Source organism: Coturnix japonica, chromosome 6, assembly GCF_001577835.2.
Source record: "Coturnix japonica isolate 7356 chromosome 6, Coturnix japonica 2.1, whole genome shotgun sequence".
Taxonomy (NCBI): Eukaryota; Metazoa; Chordata; class Aves; order Galliformes; family Phasianidae; genus Coturnix; species Coturnix japonica.
Window position 1 is genome coordinate 8,799,454 of NC_029521.1, and position 18,636 is coordinate 8,818,089.

The 18,636-nt window shown below is 44.2% G+C and overlaps 2 protein-coding genes across 2 annotated transcripts; both read left to right on the forward strand.

The window, feature by feature from the left end:
- The first annotated feature begins 158 nt into the window (after positions 1-158).
- On the forward strand, positions 159-7,800 carry LOC107315713 (nucleolar RNA helicase 2-like). Its single transcript, XM_015866333.2, is given in 16 exon segments — positions 159-363; positions 366-724; positions 830-1,069; positions 1,268-1,343; positions 1,651-1,829; positions 2,472-2,589; positions 3,006-3,191; positions 3,441-3,586; positions 3,835-3,984; positions 4,581-4,742; positions 5,142-5,261; positions 5,738-5,811; positions 6,442-6,601; positions 7,033-7,167; positions 7,307-7,351; positions 7,574-7,800. Coding segments are annotated over 16 exon segments (2,532 nt in total). The 3' UTR covers positions 7,751-7,800.
- KIFBP (kinesin family binding protein) lies at positions 7,796-17,122 on the forward strand. Its single transcript, XM_015866458.2, has 7 exons — positions 7,796-8,254; positions 10,119-10,217; positions 11,939-12,021; positions 12,124-12,307; positions 12,937-13,021; positions 14,963-15,072; positions 15,720-17,122. Exons 1-7 carry the CDS (start codon positions 7,811-7,813, stop codon positions 16,596-16,598), a joined length of 1,884 nt encoding a protein of 627 aa, XP_015721944.2. The 5' UTR covers positions 7,796-7,810; the 3' UTR covers positions 16,599-17,122.
- The last annotated feature ends 1,514 nt before the right edge of the window (positions 17,123-18,636 follow it).

Here is an 18,636-nt window from a genome sequence, read left to right on the forward strand (position 1 = left end):
CCGGGTGGAGGGCTGTCATTCATCGGTGCTCTGCAGAGCTCGGTGCCGGTCCGGGCTTGTTCGACATCTTCACCCGGCAGCCTAGATGAAGGGATGGAGCAAGTGCTGATGGTACCGGGCCGGGAGGAGCGGCTGACACCAGAAGGCTGCGGTTAATGATGGCAGCGCACACAGCCGCACTCATCCCGCTCACCACAGCGCGGGAGCCGCGTGCTTTGCCGGGTGTCCCCCCGGAGCGGACGAGGCAGCCGCGGCCCGGTACCCGGTATCCGGTATCCGGTACCCGGTTCCGGGGCGTTCCGGGCCGGGGGAAGCGGGCGGAAGGGACCGCAGTCGTGTGCCGGCGGAAGGGGCGGTGCAGCGGCTGATGGGCGCCGCGTGGTGCCGTGCGGCGCGGCTCGTTGTGCCGGCGGTGCGGGCGGCGGCCCCGCCGTACTCTCGGCTGTGTGCCGGGTGGGCCGCGCCCGGGCCGCTCCCGCTGCTGCCGGTTGCGGCTGTATCGTCCCGCGGCCCCGCGCCGCTCCTCGCTCCTCACTTCCTGCTCGCGGGGGCGGGGCGCGCTCCCTGGGGCCGTGGCGGTGGGGCGGGAGCGCGTTCCGTCTCCGAGCTGTGCGGGGAGCTGCCCGCCGCCATGCCCGCCGCCGGCCCCGCCGCCAGCCCCGCCGAGCCGCAGGCACCCGCGGACGCCGAGCAGCTCCGCCGCGGCCGCAGGAGGAAGATGAAGGTGCCGGGGACGGAGAGCGGGCGGGCGGCACGTGCGGCAGCGGGGGCGGCCATTTGGTTGGGCTCGGGGCGGGCACGTGGTGTGACAGCCTCGTTCCATCGGCAGGAGGACGCCAAGGGCAGGAAGCCCAAGCGGGTCGAGAAGCTGAAGCGGCGCGGGGAGGATGAGGGAGAACAGAGCGCGGCGGAGGAGAACGGAACGGGCGACGGCGGGGGCCAGCCGCCCGCAGCCAAGAAGGCGAAGAAGAGCGCGGACGGGAACGGCGCGGCCCAGCAGGACGGCAATGCGCCCGTATCCGGACACGGCGCCGAACCCGCGGCCCAGCAGCCCGGCGGCGATGCTGAGGTAAAACGCGATTCGTGGTGCCGCCAGAGCTGCTCCCCATGGCCGGCAGCGCCTGGCAGCGGGTGGATGCTGGCCCTGCTGCCCACGCTGCTCTGCTGCTCCCTGTCTCTGGTTGGGTTTCCTCGTGTGGCTGTGGAGGTTATGCTGCTCCGTTACCTTTCAGGACTAACAAGCTGGTTTTTTGCCCTGTCTTCATAGGAGCTGACAGAAGAAGCCAGAGAAGGCGCTTTCTCCAATTTTCCTCTCTCCCAAAACACCGTCAACCTGCTCAAAGGTTTGTTGGGATGTGTGTGGCAGAACAGTGTTTGCCCAGGACAGCGCTCTGTTATCCATAGAGCAGACTGAAGCTGAGGGTTGATTCTCTAGATCATCCTACATTTATGATGCTGTGATGATATGCGTGCAAGCAGCCACCGCAGATCCTGCTGTTATTTAGTAGGAGCCAAGCTTCTGATTCGCTCAGTTTTGGCTTAGAGTTTATTTGTTCAATCCAGTTCTCAATTAGGGCTCTTCAGCTGGTTAGGTCAGCTTGCAGGAGATCCAACCCTGCTCAATGAAACCTCTTTGGATTTACCTTACAGCTCGAGGTGTAAAATACCTGTTTCCTGTGCAAGTGAAGACTTTTCAGCCCATATACGATGGCAAAGACCTAATTGCTCAAGCTCGGACAGGAACTGGGAAAACCTTTTCTTTTGCTATTCCACTGACCGAAAAGCTTCAGAGTGTCTCACGAGATGAGAGAAGAGGCCGTTCACCAAAGGTAATTTATTAAGGGTTAAAATCAAAACCTTTGAGTGTGGCAAAGCAGATTTTTTGGTTGCTTTGAAGATCTCTTTCTCCTTTATTTGTGCTTGTAGTACTGAAAGTACTGTTGTCTGAAAGATTTCTGGGAATGAATTTAATTATTTAAAACAGGAGTGAAAGGAAAGGTGCTGCAGGAGGACAGGTAGGTGGAAATAGAGGGTTTGTGGCATTTCATGTTTTCTCTTTTAAGATCTAAACTATGCCAAATTGTTCAGCATTACTTTCTGTTCTCTCACAGTGAGCATTGCCTTAAATGTCCTCAGTGATAGTACTGAAATATCTCTTGTACCTGATGTTAAGAAAAACATTGCCATTCTGCATCTCGTGTTATCTTGTAATGGTTTTCCTTGTTTCCTCTTGCTGACTTTGAGGCAGTGACACACAGTTTCCAGGTGACAGGAAACGTAACTGGGATGATGGGGAGCTGTACCACCTTTGCATGTAAAGCATAGAATTGAGTAACAGATGAGCAAAAAAAAGCCCACTAAATGGTAGTAGTTCTGCAGCACCCCTCCTTTGTGAATCCTGAAGTGAATCCTGTTCTCTGTGCCCTCTCCCAAGCACAGCTGCATGTTTTGTTTCTTGTCACTCTCTCCAGGTGCTGGTTCTGGTTCCAACCAGGGAATTGGCTATTCAGGTCGCCAAGGACTTCAAGAATCTCACAAGGAAACTCTCAGTGGCGTGTTTTTATGGAGGATCTCCATATAAAGAGCAGTGTAAGTAAACTTGAAGGGTGAGAGTCAGCTTCTTGCCATGAGTAAAACTTGCTTTTTTCCCCATCAGTTTCTCTTCAGTCAGCCATCATGTTGTCTGTAAAGGGATCGTGCAGAGCTGAATTGTTTTATTTGCAATAAATCTTAATTTAAAAATGTGGCTGTAGGTCTGCCAAGTACCTAATCCTCCTTTTTGCTTCTTTATCGTGAGTGTGTGTTTTGTGAGTGGACATATGCTGGGACTGCATGACTGTCCAAGGGAAAAAGAGAACTGTGTGTGTGACTGTGACTCTATCTGTTTCCACAGCCAGCAGTGAAAGAGAAAGAACTTAGCTGAAAAAAACAAGCTGTGTGCCGGTAGCTTTTTTACCTTCTGTCTCAGCACTCTGACACAGATGTTTTTCTCTCTTTTCTTCCAGTGGATCTCCTTAAAAGTGGTATTGATATTCTTGTGGGAACTCCTGGGCGGATCAAAGACCACATTCAGAATAGCAAGCTGGACCTTTCCAACGTGAAGCATGTTGTTTTGGATGAAGTTGATCACATGTTAGACATGGGTTTTGCTGAACAAGTAGAAGAAATCTTAGGATTTGCTTATAAAAAAGGTAAGTTCTGGGATCAGACATGAAGGATTTGGCTTGTTGAAGTTCATGTTACTGTAACTTTTCATTTTGTGTGAAAAGGATATTAGAAATGTTTTCATTGCTTCAATTTCTTCTTGTAGCTGTCTTCCTGTACCTATAAACTTGTCAATTTGAGAGAATTCACTTGCTTTGCTTGATCAGTTAGTCAGTTTGCATGGTCTCAAGCCTGAGTCCACTGCGATGGCTGAAGTTGGTGATCTTTCTTGCCAGGTTCTGAGAACAACCCTCAGACATTGCTGTTTTCTGCAACTTGTCCACGCTGGGTATACGACGTGGCAAAAAAATACATGAAAGGTGAATATGAACAGGTAGACCTGATTGGAAAGAAGACTCAGAGGACTGCCACGACTGTGGAAGTGAGTGATTCTTTTGCAGAGTTCTGTGGGTCCAGAAAACACATCGCCTGGGTGAAATGGGTTCCATGCTGGCTTTCTCAGTGAAGGAATGGAATGACTTTTCCCTTAATTGATACATTAATATATAAACTAGAGCTGCAATTTAAAAATCAATTAAGTACAGACATCCTACAACTGAATTTGTTTTGTTTCTCCTGTTCTGAGCTTAGATTTAATATGAATGCTTATGGTGCTTCTTTCCCAAACAGCACTTGGCCATACAGTGTCACTCGTCACAGAAAGCAGAAGTTCTTGGGGATGTCATTCAAGTCTACAGTGGAAGTAATGGGCGGACAATTGTCTTCTGTGAGACAAAAAGGGAAGCAAATGAGTTGGCTTTGAATTCTGCGCTCAAACAGGTACTGGGGTTTGAATGGAGAGCAGGTGACCTGAAATAGATTGGAGGCTGACGTTGCCTGGATGCAGTTATTTCTCCTTGTTTCTCAGACTTCTGAAATCCGTGCCTGAAAGCAGAGCTTTGCAGTTAAAATACCCTCGTGGCTGTGATCATACCATTATTCCTTCAGCTTTAAGATCATACAGAACCACATCAGTAGGGAAATGTACTGAATAGCCAGGAAATATTATCTCTTAATAGCACCTATTATTTGATCAGCCACTATTCAAGAAAATCCACCTAATACTTTACTGCTATGGAATGTTCTCTTGCCCTTGGAAAGTCATTTCATGGCTTGTTCAGTCCTCAGGTGATAAATTAAGGAGGTTTCTTGTGCTTGCTTGAATTATTACCCTCTTTTGAAGGTAAACACGTGCTGGCTTTTGTTGTTTGGTTATTTTTTTCAGAGAAAAATGTCTGGTACTAAAGACCACTAACAGCAATAGTTTTCTAATAACTAATAGCATGTTTTCTTGTGAACAATCCACGTGAAAGTCTCAAGCTGTTGTGTCTGTGATGCCTGTTAAATAATGTCTCAGTGGTTTGTTTCACTGACAGGAGGCCCAGTCATTGCACGGTGACATTCCACAGAAGCAGAGAGAAATTACACTAAAAGGCTTCAGAAATGGTGCATTTGAGGTTCTGATTGCAACAAATGTAGCTGCCCGTGGTTTGGATATTCCTGAAGTTGACCTGGTTATACAGTGCTCACCACCAAAGGTAAGTTACCAGGGAAAAGAGAGTAAAATAATTTTTTATTAAATATTATTTTTTGTGGCAATACAGTGTGCAGTTCCTTTTCTGTCGCTGTGTTTCTGAATCCCTTCTGAACATCTTTGGGCTTTGTTTTGTTCCACTTCTAAAATACTCCTATACCCCTTTTTTCTTATTTTGAAACTCCATTGGTGCTTTTTACTTCGAAAAATCTGTGTCTGTGGTGTTTGTTAAACCTGGGGTAGCAGATCTCCAATGGTTAGTGTGTGCTTATGAGCTTGGGGGTAGAAATGTATCATTCCTTAGCATTCGGAAGTAGAGTTTGTTTTACTCTCTCTCACAGTGTATAAATGTCAGTGGTTTAAATGATACAAGGTTTTCTCATGCTGATCTGAATTTCTAAAGGATGTCGATTCCTACATCCATCGTTCTGGACGTACGGGTCGTGCTGGCCGGACAGGGATCTGTATTTGTTTCTATCAGAGGAGAGAAGAAGACCTTCTGAAGCAGGTTGAGCAGAAAGCGGTGAGTTCTACCTTAAACTTAATGGAATAATCTGAGTCCTGAAGAGACAGTGGCACTCTTACATTATGTAACTGCAGGCTGACCAGGGTTGCATGATGCCAGCATGGAAGTGGATTGACGTGAAATTTTGGCATTTTAGTGCTGGTAAATGCATCAGCATCAGCCTATTCTATGGGTTCTCATGAGTTTGCCCATGCTGGCAGTACTGTGTTGCTGTCAGTATGCAGACTGTAGCAGGAATGCATGAAAGAGTCCTTGCCTTTCATTACAGTGAATCGATATAAAGTAGCTTCAGATTAACAAAGGCAGCAACTTAAACAAAAACTTTTTTCTAGTTTTAGGAATATTTCCACTTAAGTAGAAGTTTGTTTCTATAAACATCAAATAAATGCAGGTCTCAGTAATATGACTCAGATAGAGTTGAATTATAGAGGGCTGAAAATACCTTTAATTATAATCTGTTTTCTTGATTCCAGGGCATTACGTTCAGGCGTATAGGTGTTCCATCTGCTACAGATATAGTTAAAGCTTCAAGTGATGATGCTAAGAAGTAAGTTTATCTGTCTATTCTTAAAATACTAAAGTTTTTCCAGCAGCTGTACTGTCAGTGTAAAGTTCTAAGGTTCTGATCTAAAGTTCTGCATGTAATTCCCTGTGTCATAGAAGTCAGCTGCTTTGCCTGCAGACACTGACTATTCTTCATGAAATGATAGCAGTATATCTCTGTGTGCTTAAATGTAGACCTTTTCGTAGATCTAAATGTTCTCTATATTCTTCCTAAAGTTAATCTGTTCTTATGGCACAAAAATCTATTGATAGGAAAATTGCTGTTGTGTGGGGGAAGAGTTCCACTGCTCTTGATGAATGGCGAGGGTGTTGTAGCCCATCCTGTGTTTCTCTGTCATTTTACTGGCTAAGGTTGAGCATTTTATTCCATGCAGCTGTGCTTATGTTTGCTGCCTGATTGGTAGAAATTGCCTTGGTGGAGGGTTTGGTAGCGGGTGAGGATATCACAGATGTGAAGATGATAAGCATGGTGTTGGATTCACCTCATCTTTAAAAAAGTGCAGGAGTTGCTGTTAATCTTTAAACTGTTAAACTCTAACTTGTGTTGAATGTGACTGCACTTCACACTGACAGTCAGTGTGCTGATCTCAACTGTCATGCTGTCCACATGCAGGTGTTTATATGCCGTTCCTTCTTCTGCGATAGACTACTTCAGGCAGGCGGCTCGAGAGATCATAGAGGAGAAAGGGGCAGTTGATGCCCTGGCAGCAGCTCTAGCCCATATTTCTGGGGCATCTTCCATACAGCAGCGTTCCTTACTCAACTCAGCTGCGGTAAATAACATTATAACTGCTTTAACAAGAACAGATAAAAGGATTGCTTGAATTCTGTGCAAGTGTGGCATTTTAGTACCTTCTCTTCAGGACCTTTGAGTATGATTTCTTAGAACTGTTAGCTCATTCTAGTTTAATGTTCTTTAATGGAACTCCGCACTTACTGGCATGCTGTGGGAAACTAGAGAGACTTGGTAACAGTCAGCACGTTTTCTTGCAATGAGACACCAAGTAATTGTGCTGGACATCTAAATAACTCAAGTCTTTGATGCTACAGAAGAGCCTAATTAAGGAATCCTTACAGTCTGATAGGCTGGCTCTTGCTGTTGTAGTTTACCTTTTTCAGGAAGCACCTTACTTCCTATAAGCTATAGGCTGTCCAAGCAAGTTCAGTTTCCTCTTACAAGTGTATTTCTCTGTTACTCCCAAAGGGCTTTGTGACTATGGTGTTACAGTGCTCTATAGAGATGCGTTCCATGAGCTACGCCTGGAGAGGGCTGAAGGAGCAGCTTGGCGAGGAAATAGACAGCAAGATATCTGCCATGCGTTTCCTCAAGGGGAAGATGGTAAGACAGCCCGTCCTTTGGGAAGGAGGGGTGGCGGTGTTGGTTTGTGTGTGTGTGTGTGTTCAGTTTTGTGTCCTGGGATATATTTGTGGAAAGAAAATACCACTTTATTTATTTATTTATTTACCTGTTGTTACAGGGGGTGTGCTTCGATATCCCCATGGATGAGCTGAATAACATACAGGTACATTACAGTTGGAACAGTTGTGTTATGTGAAGTGGGATATATGGTCTTACCTGGGATTTTGTTCAGGGTGGGTTAGAGGATGGGGTGTGTGACGTAACAGGGATGCTGCACTGAGAGATGGGCAGAAGCATTGGGTTATTTCCTCTTTTTCCATGGCTGTGCTGTGCTGTGTTGGTGCTGTGCCACTCGCAGTGCTGACGTGTGGTGTCTGTGTCTCAGGAGCAGTGGCGGGACACGCGGCGCTGGCAGCTGGCGGTGGCCAAGGAGCTGCCGGAGCTGGAGGAGCAGCCGCAGGACTCGAGCCGCAGGCCGCAGCCGCGCTTTGGCGGCTTCAAGAAGAACGGGAGGTTCGGCGGCTGGCAGCAGGGCCGGCCGGCAGGGGCAGCCGTCGAGTGAGCGCGGACTGTCCGTGTTTTTACCACATTAAACAGCCGTTGGACGCTCGGCCGCTGTCTGATGTTGCACAAAGTCTCGCGGGTCGCCGTGACGGCGGGAGGGGGGCGGGGCTCGCGTGACGCGGGGCGGGTGAACGGCGGCGGCGGCGGCGACAAGATGGCGGCGGCGGGCGGCTGGTGGGCCGCGGCGTGCGAGAAGTTTCGCAACGCCAAGACGCTGTCGGACGTGGAGTCCCGTAAGGACCCGGAGACGGAGCCCTACCGCTCCAAGTACAGCGCCCGAGCGCTGCTGCAGGAGGTGAAGCAGCAGCTGAGCGCCGCCGAGGATTGCAGCGAGCCGCGGCTGCTGGCCGTGAGGCGGGCCGTGCTGGAGTTCGAGCTGGGCGTCAACCACACCGACACCGAGGAGCTGTCGGCGGGAGAGGAACATCTGCAGCGCTGCACGCAGCTGCTCGAGCCGCACCGACTGAACCGGGACTGCGTGTCACTCTACATCCAGGCACAGGTGGGCGGGGGGGGGCGGGGTGTCGACTACGGGCTGAGGAACGGCCCGGGGCTGGGGGAGGTGAGGCCTGAGAGGCTGCACAGCCGTAGGGGGCTGGTTTGAGACCTTATTGCACAGCCTTGGCTTTTACTTGCTACCCAAGTGGAGTTGGGGAATGTTTTTGTTTTTAATCTTACACGTAAGAGGAAAATTCTGAAGAACATGATCACATCCTCTGGATGTTTATGTGGGAACCCGTCCCTTACATGCACACACACACACACACACACACACTTTCACTTATGTAGAGCAGTTGTCCCTTTTAGAAATGGCTGCTGTGATTTAGGAAGGGCTCTGGAGTACTTCACAGCCACACAGTGTAAAGCTGCAAAGGGACTGTGTGCTTCTGTGAAGCGTGGATCAGATGGTGGCTTCTTCTGCTCTACCTGAGAAGGAGAGGCTGTAGTGAGGTGGAGGTCACCCTCAGAGCAGGTAACAGCGATAAGATGAGGGGTGATTGCCTCAGTTGGCACCAGGGGTGATTTGTGTTGAGTATTAGGGAAAAACTCCAAAAGAGCAGTGATACAGTGGTACAGGCTGCTGGGGAGGTGCGGGGAGTCACCATGCCTGGAGGTGTTGCAGAGCTGTGGGGGTGTAGCACTGAGGGGGTGGGCTGGGTGAGCTGAGAGTTTTTCCAACCCTAATGACCCAAATGGCTGCCCATTTGTGGTACGGGGCACCCACAGCTTTGGGCAGCATTCCCAGCACCCCACTGCCACTCCAAGGAAATAATTTCTTCCCAGCAATTTTACTGATGTGCTGGAAGTAACACTTGAGAATCTAAATAAAAACCAAACAAACAAAAAACCCAAAACACAACACTGAACGTCAAGATTGTGGCAGCCAGTAGTGGCTGTACTTTTACATGAGTACTCTCCAGTGCTGTAAAGTACACTGTCACCTCACTGATGCCTGTTTGGCAAGGAGGAGCATTCCTTTTCCTACCAGGCCTGTTTCTATAGCCCTCCTCCTCCTCCTTTCTGCCTTTCTGCATAAGGATACATGTGATGATTTCTGGCTAATTAAATTTGGTCAATTCTGTTGCACAGCTGTGGGCAAAGTGTTTTTGTTCATAGCTGTCATGATACGTGTGGCTTTCTCTTAAAATATAATAAAATAGAAGGAATCGAAAGGTCTACAAGGCTGGCATTCAGCTACATGTAAGAGCTTTCTGAAGGTTTTTTGTTTCCAGTCCTGTTAGATTTTGTAACAGCACGTGCTAGGAATTAAATTAGCCCACTAAACATGGGTTTGCAATTAGCACCTTCAACTTAATAATAACATTAGGGTTGTTTTTTGTAAAGAGTAGATGCAGTGAGACGTTACCATGCACTTTGCTGTGATATTCACTACTGTCTTTAAGTTTGTGGCTTTTGCACCACAGCACTTTTTAATTTCCTCGTCAAAATGTGCAGGTATTCATTCCTTCCACACTTTTTCCCTATTAGGTTTTTCCACAAAGACTCAGTGACAGATTTATTTGTCCTTGACTCTCCTTATATCTGTATGATTTCAAGGTTGCTTGAATCAGGTGCAGAATAGACTGTGTACAGAAACCTTTCTATATGAACACACCAGGGACAATTTAGCAGGGTAAACACAGAAAATTGCCATTTGTGAGGTGACTTTGTATGCTTGTCTCTGTGAGAACCCTCCTCTTTGAGCAGCTTGTGATAAAGTAGGTGAGAACAATTTTTGCCTTTTGGAATCAGTTATATTAGGCAGATACGTAGGGTTGAAGACCAATAAATTCTATGGAGAAAATGTTTAGTGTAAGTGGAATTGATTGGAAAATAATTGCTTTTTTTTTCCCTTTTAACTTCAGAACAATCTAGGTATCCTATGGTCCGAAAGGGATGAAATTAAAACTGGCCAGACTTACTTGGAATCTGCAGAAGCCTTGTATAATCAGTACATGAAAGAGGTACGGTGCTTATTAATCTGGCAGCAGCTCTTACATTCATACACCACTTACAGTTTTGATAATTGTGGAAGAAAACGTACAAAACAACTTGAGTTTGTGAGCTTTGTGATGTCGCTTCTGAAAAGCCGCGTGGTTTGTTTACTGGCATAGAAGGCGTAGGAGGATCACTTGATAATTCCAACATGGATCTGAGAAAATAGTTTGTGTCAGAAAACAGTGATCCTTATTACAAGGTCTTTGAATTGATACTCCAGTGCTGAATCTGGCTTCTGATTAAGATCATCCCACTTTTATTATGGGAATGCTTTAGAAGGTCAGGCAATTGCTTTTGGTTCGAGAAGGAAAACAAACTGTAACATCTGCGTGGTTTTCTCTGACTGAACGGCAATGTCATGCTGCACAGAGGCAAGTAGTTCAGCTTGTTTCCAAGAGGACAGTCTTCTGAACAGCTAAACCCCTTTTGCATGTTAAATGGTGTTCTGAGTTGTGGATTCTGCTGTGTATCGACAAAGGCTCCCTTGTGCTATTGTTACAGTCTTTGCAAAGCCTTTCTAACACCAGCTTGCTTTGGGGACAGGGCAGTTGTTGAGGGAGCTGAAAATATTAGTGACCTTAAAGGAGCAGCATTCTGTGTTTCAGGTTAAACAAGGTAGTTTCATGAAATTATGGTTTTATGGGAATACAGCTTACAGCACAGGTTACTCTCCTGGAAATTTCAGCACAGGTTATTCCTTATTGGTTACTCCCTGCCATTGCGCTGCCTTTGTAGCTGTGCTAGTCTATGGTTAAAGAATAGGTAGTGGATATAAGGAATTAAGACATGTTCATGGAAAAGATCTTCTGTTTTCTGCCTTCTGGATCAGTTGGTCTAACTAGAGATGCCACATCTCTCCACAGATCCTCAGCGTAATTAATTCCTGATGTTCATCTTTGATATTTATACCCAGCTAAGCACGATATTGATAGCTTTCTTTTGTTAATGTGTACAACTGTATCTTTCTGTTCTTGTGTGAAGAAAATAGACAGTCTTGTACATATCACAAGATATATCAATGTAAGGATTCTGACAGAACATCTGGTTTAAATAACAAAAAAACACTTGATCTACCTGACCCTCGTGCAAGTTGAATTAAGATTTAACAGCTTCATCCTCTGAAGATGTTGCCTGCTGTTTCACCAGCTTGTGAATAAAGGGAGTTGAAGTCGCATCAAGGCAGCACAAACAGTCTTTATAGCTGAGCACTCCTGACATCATGTTGCGTGCACTACTTCTTGCAGAGTGTTTTCACGTTACAGATTAGTGTTGCCAGGCAAGTGAACATTTCATGCTTGCAGATGTGCTTAGCAGTAAATTGATGCTTTGAAAAGCATCATGTAGAGCCATTTTGGTGCTGTATAATCTAAAGACTCCCAATTATAGTCCTGTGGAATACAAGAGTGAGTATTTCTGAGGCAGGTAGCATGTGTTATTTTAAACTACACAAACAAGTTTTTACAAGCCAAACCCTTGTATTTCCATGTGAAATCATGGGCTGCTTTTCCTAAATTTCTTGAGGTATATAGAATTGCATCAGAAGTGTGACAGTCAGATAGAAGTAGATGCATTATGTGAAGTTCTGTTCAGTTTAGGAAAGGAAAGTGGGTAAATAGTCTGCAGCCAGAAGAGGGAGTCACAAAGTAAGAGAGATGCACCTTCTTGAACATACTCTGTACTCATGCAGGATGGAAATCCTCCCTTGGATCCCAGTGAACATTTCATGGCAGAAGGAGAAGAAAAGCTCACAGACCAAGAAAGATCAAAAAGGTGGGTGAGTAACAGCAACCTAGATTTTTATTTTTATTTAGGGGGGTGTTTTTTTTTAGGGTCTAAAGAATTAAAAGAAGTCTGAAGAGCTTGTTTTTCCAGATTTGAAAAAGCCTATACACATACACTGTATTATCTGGCCCAAGTCTACCAGCACCTGGAGATGACTGAGAAGGCTGCTCAGTATTGTCATACTACTCTTAAGCGACAGCTTGAGTACTGCGGCTACTACCCGGTAGAATGGGCGCTCAACGCTGCTACCTTGTCACAGTACTATCTTTCCAAGGTAATTTACCTCATGCTTTTCTGCTTTAATTGTGTAAGAAGTGGTTTGCTTCCACACATCTTTATTGGCTCTAAATAATCCACTGAGCCAGGAAGTGCTCCAGGTCTTTTTTAGGGGTTATGTCCCAAACTACTCAGATACCTTCCTATACTTAAGTCTTCTACCATACCTCAGCCTGTTAATGCTGATTTCAACAGCAATTCATGATTTCTGTGTTTCTTGCTGCGTTGACAACCGTAATCATTAAACAAGGCAAATATGAGTAAAGAGATCTAAATCTGACTTGTAATGTTGACTTGTTTGTCCAGCTGATTCTGTTTAACACCCTGTGATACTATGACAAGGCAAAAGGAAGTGATGGTAACATAGATCAGAGCAGTGTGAGAACGTTCACAATTGTTCTTGTGGCTGTGGTAGCACAAAAATACTTAGCTAAAATACTGTATTCAGTCGTAGGTGTGGAAAAAACATATTTTATTCCATTGCCCTGGGGAGCAAGCTGCTGAGCCTCTCAGTTCTATATTTGCCTTGTGCCCCTGTCTCTTACAGCATGAGGTGAGGGGGTTTAGCGGAGAGCAGTCTTTCTGTTCCTTCCATTGGTGACAAACTGTTGTTTCCATCTGTCTCAGCAATGCTTTATGGAGTCCCGACACTGCTTAGCAGCAGCCAGCGTCATCTTCAGCCAGGCTGGACAGGTGCCATCTTCTGAAGACAGTAAGTTCATGTAGAAGTGTTCAATGATAAAGAAGGTGAATTGTGCACTGTTAGTACCTGTATTAAAATGAAGTCTCTTTGTATGTACTAAACTTATCCAAGTGATAATTTTCAGCAGTCTTCTTCTGCTTACAATAAACTGGTTTGTATTTATATGTAAAATACAGCTTACCTTGACTTCTGAATTGTCAGAAGACAGTAATTCAATGATTCAAAACAAATGCTTCCTAAAAATGGTTTTTAAAGGTGGAAAGAAAAAAATGACTATAGCTTTAAGGATCTGTAGTTATGTGATAGCATCAGCATTCAAATCCTCTGCTGTAGGCTTATGCTTTCCTTATCTACAGCATAGCTCTTTACATTCCATGTCTTGGGCAAATGGAAGTTTAAAAGGGACAGAGCTTAACTCACAGAGAGTAAGCAAGCACGCAGGGCAGCCCTAGTCTGAGTTCTTAACTCTGGCTTATAACAGTGTGTATTGTTCAGCTTCTAATGATTTGAGCTGTTCAGGATACAAGCACTTTAATCCAATGATGTTATTACACATGAAATTGAATTTTGAATAGGTTCAGCCAAGTTTTATTTAACCCACTGTCACTGAACTTCAGTTAGTTTCATTGCTTTCAGAATTTCCCTTAGCTCAAAAACACAGAAAACTCTGCAGTTGCCTTTGAGGGTGGTGTCCAAAAGACTTTTAGTTTCAGGGAACAGGGCTGTCAGAACTGAGCTATGCTTATTTGTAGGCTGTTTTCAGACAACGTATTTTATGAAACATTCAGAAGATCTGAGTGAGGGTTTGCAGACTTCTGTAGCTACGTGCCTGCACAGTTGTTTGATTTAATATGGTTCACAAGCCAAAAATGGAGGTTATGTGTTGGGTAATGAGCAGAGCACGGGAGCACACTTACAGTTATGCTGTAGAATTCAGGCGTGAGACTGAAAGTGACAAAGCGTCCTGGTTATACTTCATAAATTTCTTGTGTGACTTCTGGGCAAGTCAACCAACGTTTATCTCAGCTTCCTCCTCCACTAAACAGTGATATTTGTGTCTGTGTGGTGGAGTGAATGTTCCTCTGATATTCACTTTTCCCAGAACAGAGAAGCGGGGCTGTGAAGCTGAAGGTCACTGTGCAGGGAGCACTAGCTCACAGACGGGCTAATACACAGTCAACATTGGCCACTCTGATGCACTTTCCTTCTGTCTTGTTAATCAGTATGTAAACATGTGCACAAATGCTTAGTGAAGGTGCCTTTTTTAAATTAGCAATAATTACTTCCTTATAAGAACAGCCTGGTTCTCTCTGATGGATAATAACAAACATAACTGATCTGAGTATGACTTTTCATTTGGTGACAAGGAGTGCTCGCATCCCCTCATTGTTCAGCAAACTCAGTGCCCCCTGTTCAGAGAATGGGAAGTTTGAAACCCATCTGTGTTTTGAAAGTGATATCTCAGGACTATTTATAGCAGTGGGGAGATCATGGGGAGTAAAATACAGGAGCTGCAGAGCTAATAGATACTGTGTTGGTACCAAAGGCAGTTGCCCTTAATTTTGTTCCCTTTTTTTAATATTGAGTCTGGAATCTGTCATTGACAGTAGCAGTAATTGAGCAGGCTGATGAATCTCGGAAAGCAAACTATTATTTTTTCTCCTGCTACAGAGAGACATGAAGACCTTTTCCAGTAAGATTTTAAAGCTTTCTAAACATGCATTCCTTTTTGAAGAATTCACACATGACACATCCATGTTAATCTATATGGGTTTCTACCAGAACGGCAGTTTACAGAGGTGTTATATACCCCAACACAGAGAACGCTTTTGTCTGACAACAAATTAAAAATAATTAAATATAAATAATGTATTCTTTGCATAACATTTGAGGTTAATACTGGAATGCTTAAGCTTTTCTGAAGGCTGTGTGCTTATGTCCATTAATTAGATGAAACGGAGCAAGAGCAGCAGGACCTTAGACAGAGAAAAGCTGAAATTGCAAGGTGCTGGATTAAGTATTGCTTGAATCTTCTGCAGAGCGCTCGGAAATTACTTGAGGTAACTGCAAATCTGTTCTTTGTTGTTGTTGTTGTTGTTGTTTAAAAAAATCTGTTTTGATGCTTGTAGCAGGAATTGATTCATGGTTGGTAGCAAATGATGAACAATTGTCCAGGGAATAATTCAAGAGATGCTGGAAATCTAGCAGGTACTTCATGTTGTGCCTTGACTTTATTGTAGTACTTAGAAATAAGCACAAATGTGAGCTCAGCTCTGCGGTGTGAGCAGTGTGCTGCTTCTACAGCAGCTTCACAAATTCCCCTCCTCTTTGTTGAGTTTTCTTGTGCCTTGTTTTTTGGCAGGTTGACTTCTTAGTTAACAAGCAGTAAGAACGTCATCTTGCATTTCTGTATGCTTGTATTTTCATGCTCGAAACTCAGCATTTGCTGAAACAGAAGCTTTCATGGTTTGGCTGTTGTACAGAGTGGGGAGACTTGAGTTGTTTTAGCATTGTCATTGTTTTTTTTGTAGGATGTAGATGTTATCAATATGTTTTTTAGTGAATATAAGGTTGAATAACTAATGTGTCTTGTGTTTGGTTGCTAATTACTTTGTGTTTGAAAGATACCTCAGAAGTAAAATGATGCAGTGCAAGCTTGTCTTTGTAAGGCACGTGTGTTTTTAATTAGCATGCTTTATCTTTTCAGGACAACGTAGGAGAGCTGGATCCAGACAGGCAATTGGAACTTAAAGCCCAAAGGAAGAAAGAAGAAGATGAAAAAGAGAATGGCAGGAAAAAGGCTGTGCTTTTTGGGACGAGTGATATATGTGACTCTGTGTTAGCCATGGAAGAAAAAGTGAGCAGCCTATACCCTTTAGATTTTCAGGAAGCCAGAGAAATCTTTCTAGTGGGTCAGAATTATGTTCAGGAAGCAAAAGAGTTTTTTCAGGTGGATGGTTACGTTACTGACCATATTCAAATCGTTCAGGATCACAGTGCTTTGTTTAAGGTACTTGCTTTCTTTGAAGAAGACTATGAGAGACGTTGCAAAATGCACAAGCGTAGAATAGACATGTTGGAGCCTTTATATGCAGACCTGAACCCACAGTACTACCTGTTAATCACTAGGCAGCTTCAGTTTGAACTAGCAGATACCTATTATGAGATGATGGATTTGAAGGTAGCTATTGGTAACAGGTTAGAAGAGTTAGACTCGCACACAATTAAAAAAATTAACAGTCTGGCTCAGTTAGCCATCAAATATTATGAACTCTTCTTAGATTCACTGAGGAGCCCAGATAAGGTGTTTCCTGAGGAGCTCGAGGAAGATGTTCTTCGCCCTGCAATGGTGGCTAAATTTCATATTGCACGACTGTATGGTAAAATTATTACTTCTGATAGCAAAAAGCAGCTGGAAAATATGCAGCTGTCATTCGTGTATTACATGTTTCTGGTAAACTATTGTGAGAAGCACCCAGATGCTGTCCATGCTATTGAAACTGAGCTAGAACTCAGTAAGGAGATGGTGGGTCTTCTTCCAGCAAGAATGGAGAGGCTAAGAGCAAAACTGTGTCCATTCATCTAAATGTTTGCCTTGAGGGAACTGTGTGCTATTGAAATGATACCTGTCAAAATCAGCTTCTGTGCTGATTAATGGAACTTAAGTGGCTACACTTTGGCCGTCCAACTAGAACCTGCAGTAATACAACCTTGTGGGAGAAAAAGAGCTCTCCACCTTAGTAGCTCATCCACACTAGTGGTGTAAACCTTAAATGTTAAATGAACGTCCAGCTGATGCTTTGTATTGCTTGTCCTGTATATAAATGTAAACCTTTTCTCCCTTTTGTTTCTCCCTTTGACTGGGATCTAAGTGCAGTGCTGTACAAAAATGGTTTCTTCTGAGACTCTATTGCTCTGGGGAAATTTTTCTAAGAAACTTGAAGCATGTTCTTCCACCTAGAAAACATTTTATCTCTTCTAACCTTTCTCCCCAGAAAACCCTATCCACATGAAGGGAATTTTATTTTCTGATGCTTGATGTTTTTTTTGACCTGTTAATAAAGATGTAACTGATAAAGGCTCAATAAATGAGTAGCTTGGCTAAATATTTCTCAGAGTCCTTGCAGTTCTGTTTCCTTTCATGTTACTAAGAAATATAGTACAACTTCTGCCAAAATACATAGTGATGAAGGTGTTTCTCAGCATCTGAACTGCCAGAATGCTGAGCAAGAAAGCAGCAGACTTTGTGGATGGATGTGGGAGGGGAGACCCTGCTCTTAATATTCCTATTGGGAACTGTTGGGGTAGAGGTACTATGATATAGTGCTCCAGCAGATGCTGGACAACACATATAGTCCCGAGAAGCTGTTAGTGTGTGTTGGTTGGAGCTGCAAGTGAAAGAACTGGTTTCTTATGAGAGGGGGAAAGAAAAGAACAAGAAAAAAAAGTAGGAGGGAGGGTGAAGGAGGAGCATACACAAGTAAGAAAGTACATCTTGTACATGTGGTCAAAACCTCTAGTTTGCAGAATCCTGCATCGAACTGACTGGCTGATTGCTAACCACAAACAGGCCAATGAACGGGTCCTGGAAATGAGAGGTGGCAAAACTCAGAACTGGAGCACCTATTTGCATGCATACAGAATAAGAGAGTGTGTGTGTGTGTGCACTGTTAATTTTCCTAAATAATTGTCTAATCAGCCTCTAAGAGTTTCCACTCTCAGTGCTTTAATTCAGTTTTTCCCTTAGCCTGATAGTAGGACAGCCCACAGTTTCTTAAAAATGGTAGTGCACTGTAAGTACATTTCAAATGTAGTAAATATTTATGGACTCACAGAAATCAATAGTTTCAGTTCTTCATCCCCTATAGCAAATATTGAAGGCTGCCACTGGCTGGACACAGTTTATTGTTAAGCCTGTATCATGGCAGATGCTCACTGCAATGTATTGCATTGGTGTTTTTAAGGCATGTCTTTTTCATGGAAACCTTTTGAATAGTTCCTACTTGAGACATGATTTGACAAAATGAAGTAAGATCTTGTATTTAGGTTTAAAAAAAGAGAAGGAGGGAGGTGGGACGAGAAGGGGCTGTTTGGATTAGGCAACAAAGCTCCCTTCAGGAATGCTGAGTTTTAACTGTGTGAAGTATGTGTGAGGTCAGGCGTTTATTTCAAAGATTAATTGAAGATTAGATCCCTGTGAACTCCATTTAACCTGCATTTCTTATTCCTTTTAGTACCTCAGAAAAAAAAAAAAATCTTACCGCTGAAAATTCCCTGCTGTTGTTTTACTAGTAGTTTTTCTTTACCCAGCATAAAGCAGCAAGGTTTTCAAGACACTCACGTTTGTGCTGAATGCATATCAAGTGTAAGATCTCCAAAACATGGAGGCTGTAACCTCAGCGTCCTCTTCAAACAGTGAGTAATACTCACCAGAGGTAACGTGCTTTAGTTAAAAACAGTTTTGTTGTAACTTAAATGCTTTCAGCTCTTGTTCTGAATGTGTTATGTAGTATAAATTGGATTGACCCAAGCAGATTGTTTCAGGACCCTTCCCATGGAAGGAAGTTCTTTCTCTTATTTACCTTGAGGAGGGCAGCAGGAGAAGGCCCTCTCCTTCACAGTTC